Source organism: Brassica oleracea, chromosome C3 (genome assembly GCF_000695525.1).
Source record: "Brassica oleracea var. oleracea cultivar TO1000 chromosome C3, BOL, whole genome shotgun sequence".
NCBI lineage: Eukaryota > Viridiplantae > Streptophyta > Magnoliopsida > Brassicales > Brassicaceae > Brassica > Brassica oleracea.
In genome coordinates this window covers 52566936-52572754 of record NC_027750.1, presented here as the reverse complement: position 1 = coordinate 52572754, position 5819 = coordinate 52566936, and the positions used below count along the sequence as shown (strand labels likewise).

At 33.8% G+C, this 5819-nt stretch overlaps 1 protein-coding gene across 1 annotated transcript; it reads left to right on the top strand.

The window, feature by feature from the left end:
• The first annotated feature begins 768 nt into the window (after nucleotides 1-768).
• LOC106332459 (glucan endo-1,3-beta-glucosidase 11-like) lies at nucleotides 769-2820 on the top strand. The gene is made up of 4 exons (XM_013770915.1): nucleotides 769-851; nucleotides 965-1307; nucleotides 1389-2103; nucleotides 2527-2820. Exons 1-4 carry the CDS (start codon nucleotides 779-781, stop codon nucleotides 2611-2613), a joined length of 1218 nt encoding a protein of 405 aa, XP_013626369.1. The 5' UTR covers nucleotides 769-778; the 3' UTR covers nucleotides 2614-2820.
• The last annotated feature ends 2999 nt before the right edge of the window (nucleotides 2821-5819 follow it).

Sequence of the window (5819 nt, the reverse complement as noted above, 5' to 3'; positions counted from 1 at the left end):
AAATAATTTTTATTGTATTACACTAAATTTAAAAAGTACAATATAACAGTTTACAAAAAAAAAGTAAAATATAAACTGATGTTATCAGTATCCTTCTTCTCAGTTATCATCGTGATGGTGTGAATTCTACTCTTTTATTTCCATTTTCTCGTTCAACCAACTCCCAGATATATATGGGATCCTCCCATTTATATTGCCACAGGCAAAAACATTTGTTAAGATTAAATACCCATTATAGTGGGCAATTCAATCTTTCCCACATTTGCTTTTGTCTGAAGAAAGTGTCTAATTTAGGCCACTTTTTCAAATTTATTTTTATTTTTGGACTGACATAGTTGGCAATGTGTTGGAAAGAGACAATCTAAGATGTCATTTTCTTGCCTAGGTCCAACAAATTTTGATGAAACCCATGTTGCCTAAACGAAAAATGTTTTTGACAAAAAACTCTATTTTTACAGTTGACTTCCACAGAGTAAACATATTGTCAAGCAGGTGTTAAAAAAACATATTGTCAAGACTACTCCCGTCACTACAATATCTAATAAAAAAAATGAGTAGGTTATTGTTACAATGAATTAGTATAGTCACTTTTTATTTGAGAAGACCCTATGTCTAACAAATATATAAAATTAGGCAGGCAAAGTAAAGTATACTTATCTCTACATTATAACATGTTATTATTTTCCTTACTTGGCCCCATCTCAGTTCTTCACCTCTATATCTATCCCCACATTTCATTGCATTGATTCTCTTACAAAACACCCTCTCCCCCCCTTCCATGTCTAAAATGTTTAGCAGAATTGCAATGACCAACTATGTTGTTGTGCTTCTTCTTTCCTTAACATCCTTAGGTATCTTCTTTTGTGTATATATAGCATATTTCTGTCTAACAAATAAAAAACCATTATCTTAATTTTAACTTGACATTACATTTATTCTAATTCCTGTTCCAATTTTTTCACAGAACATGGATTATTGTTTCAAAGGGTGTCCTCTCTTGGCATAAACTACGGTCAAGTCGGCGACAATCTTCCTCCACCAGACAAAGTTATACAACTATTGGGCTCACTCCATATCAACAAGACAAGAATATACGACACAAACCCTAAAGTCTTAAGCTCATTCGCCAATTCTAACATCGAGCTCTTCGTCACTGTCGAAAACCAGATGCTTCCCAGCTTAGTCGACCCTCAACAAGCTCTCCAATGGGTCACGTCCCGTATCAAACCCTTCTTTCCGGCCACTAAGATCGGCGGTATTGCTGTTGGAAACGAACTATACACCGACGACGACTCGAGCCTCATAGGGTTTGTTACATGCATGACCACATTCCTTAAACGTAAAAACTTTTCATATCTTCACTTATACACATTGTTATTGCTACGCAGGTATCTTGTACCCGCAATGACGAGTATTCATGCAGCTCTCGTCCAAACTGGTCTAGACAAGTACATTCAAGTATCTACTCCGAATTCACTATCAGTCCTTCAAGAATCTTACCCTCCCTCCGCCGGATGTTTCAGGCCGCAAGTCACCGGCGTAATGACGCAGCTTCTAAGCTTCTTGCATAGCACGAAATCCCCTTTTTGGATCAATGCTTACCCTTACTTCGCTTACAAGGATTCCCCAACAAAGATCCCATTAGATTACGTTCTCTTCAACCCTAACCCTGGAATGGTTGACCCCTACACCAAGTATCACTACGACAACATGCTCTATGCTCAAGTAGACGCTGTGATCTTCGCGATGGCAAGGCTTGGCTTCAAAGATATCGAGGTTGGGGTCTCAGAGACTGGTTGGCCGTCTAAAGGTGACGGAGATGAGGTTGGAGCCACCGTGGCCAATGCGGCAGTTTATAACAAGAATCTTCTAAAGAGACAACTTCAGAGTGAAGGAACGCCACTGAGAAAAAACATGGGACTTGATGTTTATCTTTTTGCTCTCTTTAATGAAGACCTTAAACCAGGACCAACCTCTGAGAGAAACTATGGATTGTATCAGCCTGATGAGACCATGGCTTACAATGTAGGTTTATTATCATCATCACAATCATCTACTTCTTCAACTAATTCTATTGTTTCCCTCACTTCCTCTGCCTCTACGGTATGTATCAACACTTGGCTTTAGTTACTCTGTCTCTACTAACTAGCTCCCTATTAATATTTATTGTTTATTTGGTCTTTTACGTATCACATTAAATCCCCTAAAAAGTTCTTGATCGAGAAAGACTACAAATACCAATTTTGACGTGCAATTTAAAAAAGAAGAGCAATGTGACGTTTTTCTCTTATAATTGTGACGTTATGCTTGGAAAGTTAGGCTTTTCTAGAATTTATTTTGACAAACAAAATTTAAGAAATTAATAATGATAAAGTTTCATTTATAGCGATATGATTGGTACTTACTAGTGTTTTAAATCATGTGATATCTATGATTATATTCACCATTTGGCTTCTTCCTCACATTGATTAAATGAATAATTTGTGGTCATCATTATTACTCATTCATTGTTATTTATTTAAACAGGATATAACGAGGGGAAAGCAACGGTTGATATATTTTATGTGCATTTACTTGCTGGCCATTCATATGCTAATTAGAAGACGGTACTAGAGGCAGAAACAAAACCGAGAGAAACTGTACGTGTATATAGAGAGTCCACTAATGCTGTTCATTTTTCAACTAGAAGAATTATGCTATTTCTAAAGTGTCTCAGATGATTCTTTAATGAAACAAAACAATCAAAGAATTTGTTCCGAGTGATAAAATTGAGAAGGGGATGCAGTACTGCAAAGCAATCCAGTGTATAAAAGAAAGTGTAACATGACAATCAAATACTCCTTCGTCTGTTTCAAAGATAAACTTTTTAATATTTTCACACATATTAAGAAAACACATTAAACTACCATAATAAATTATCGTTTTTTGTATTTTTCAATTTTCAATAACTTTTAACCAATAATAATTCAATAAAGTCAATTAATTTTTTTGAAGTTTACATTTTTTTCATAGAAAATATAAAAAATACATCTTCGTGAAACAATTTTTTTTTTAAAAAAAAGTCTATCATTAAGGAGGGAGTATATTGTTTTATAGACCCGAACAAAGAAAAAAAAAGATACCATGTATTATAATTCACTTACTTCTGAAAACTGGAAAAGGTAAAATATAGAATTAGTAAGGATATTAAAGTGTTAATAATTTAATAGTTGAACGATTTACTGTGAATATTATTTTTCTTTTTGCAAAATTCAAGTCCTTTCATCGCGATTTCAATCATGCTTGACTATTTATAGACACTTTGAATCTTTAATATAAACCTATGACTTATATATGAGGGTTGTTCAAAAAATAAAACGAAACTAATGTGAGTTTGAAATTAATTTTCAAGGTGAAAAAACATTTTTAAACAAAAAATTTCCGGAATAAGTACAAAAGACTACACACAGATACATGAAAAACTCTAATGTCATTGTGGTTATGTGAAGCAATAATTATAAATCTGATTATTAGTTCTAAACTACTCAGTATACATTACCATTTATTGTAAGACACTACAAATATTACTTTATAGTACAGTTATATCATACGTTTTTCATCATATATATTTTATTGGTTGGTTATAATGAAGGAGTGAATGCTCTTTAGTCTTTATCTTTTGGACGTGGAATCCATCACCCGTAGACTTTACGATTCCTTCCTTTTTCATCTCGGATCTTACCTGATATTGCATCCAAAGGACACATGCATGCATTATATATATGTATATATATGTATATACGATTATACGTTTTCATGACATTATATGAGACATGTAAGACACTAAGACGTAACATGAAATATGTGAAAAGTGTACATTTTGTGTTTGGAATATTCATTGGTGGTAAAAGAGGAATGCTTGCTATTCCTAACGCGATGAACCAAAACTTGTTTTATTTAAGAAACATATAAACAGACATGGACGGCCCCAACTTTATTCCATGGCCATGTTTTTAGTTGTCAGCATTTTGACAATAGTCATTAGCCGTCCCTTTTCTAAGAAGCTTTCTCTCTTTTTGTAACTTTTTACCTCCAGACTCAGTTGTCTTATTTTTTTCGCCAACATGTTTATTATATTAGAATATCTTTATCGATTTTCCTATTCCTTTCTGTGTTTGTATATTCCATCACGGTCGTTTCACTTGACCGGTTATATTGAATTTCCATTTGGAAATAACAAAAAAAAATTATCTAAAGAGGTCCATTAAGTTTAGTGAAATTTTGTGTAAAACAATCATTTGGTGTACATATTTTAATGGTTATAAATATAGCCAGAGTCATTTTAGTTGGCACCATATAACTCAGGTTCTCTACTTTATCCAAATGATAATTTGACTTATGTTATTAAGCCCCAAAAAGAATTGTGTAATAATTGTTAACTAGCTAGACACTTTTTGATCCATCTGGTAAATGAGAGAGAGATCATCTTATTTGGTATAAACGTACTTAAATTATTAAAACCCGCTAGTCAGAAATAAAAGATCATATATGTTACAAGAGCATCTTTTTGTTAATTTTTCTTAATAGCGATCTTGTCACTGCATAATAAAATCACGCCGGATATGCGCATTTTATGATTATATCCCGTTCACGATTAATTTTTTTTTTTTTTTCAAAAGTGAAATGGGAGAGCTTTTGTAGATGCGCACACATGGCTGAATGAATTATTCGTCAGAGAGACAAGTTAAGCTCACATTAGGTATACAAAAGGCCCGTCCGTTTCCGCTGCGTTAACGACGGCGATAAAAAAATGTAAAGGAATCTTAATGACAGTTCATGCAATGATTTGACGCTAGCGACACATGTTTGAGACGCAGCGTCGGCGTCAGCTGCTAATATTTACAGCGTCGATGAAAACACGGACACGATCATTAGCGATAGTCGCTGGCGGCAACTTACTACCGACCCTGCGATTAAATTTCTCCATCTTATTTGTTAATTATAGCCGCTTGACGTTGCGTCCGCGTCAACGTAAAGAACATGGCTAAATATGAAAATCAAACTCCATGTTGGCACATGGATACCTTTGGCTCATATATGATATCAATTATCATATCCTTTATGTAGCACTGAATCTCTTATACGAAGCCGAATCTAATATGTGGTGGGGTTATATTTGCAGCCCGTACTGATTTTCTAGTCTGGCAGTATATTGTTTTTCTCCTTTGTCGGGCCTAGTATTTTACCAAACCATAAAGATTATGACAATTGTCTCTCCCTTTTTAGGGGCTCGAGAGATGAGACGAATTGTTGATTATATTTCCTTTTGTTAGATTTTATCCTTCTTTATCCTAATCCTCATATACATTAAAAGAGAAGTCACTTTAGTAATTTCTGCTGAGGTGGCACTCATATAGAACTTCTAAGGAAAAATGTTATAATTCTATTGGTTGGTTTTTTTGAATTTTTCTTTTTCATTTATTTTAATCAATCGCTTATGTAGACAAGCCCAAAACTATTGTCGATTTCGTTAAGCCCATATATAGCTAGGGGATAATAATTATCGATTTAGTTTAGCCTTGGGTACCTGTTCGGGTTCGGGTCTGGTATTTCGGATTTTCGGGTATTTTGGTATAGAGGTGTAGAACCCGTTCGGGTATTTCTGTACTTCGGGTCGGGTTCGGATATTTTTAGTTCGGATTCGGTTATTTCGAATCTGGTTCGGATATTTAGATTTTGAAAAAAAAATTAAAATTTTAATTTCTCAAGTTTCTTATATTTAAAAATATAACTTTCAGTTAACTAATTTTTTTTATTTTTAATAGATTGAATAGTTAATA

Bases quoted from the DNA above. Each gene is read 5' to 3' on its own strand.
- LOC106332459 (XM_013770915.1), top strand. From the start codon at position 779: ATGTCTAAAATGTTTAGCAGAATTGCAATGACCAACTATGTTGTTGTG. The intron at 852-964 runs GTATCTTCTTTT...ATTTTTTCACAG, and splicing joins TCTTTCCTTAACATCCTTAG to AACATGGATTATTGTTTCAA. The intron at 1,308-1,388 runs GTTTGTTACATG...ATTGCTACGCAG, and splicing joins GACGACTCGAGCCTCATAGG to GTATCTTGTACCCGCAATGA.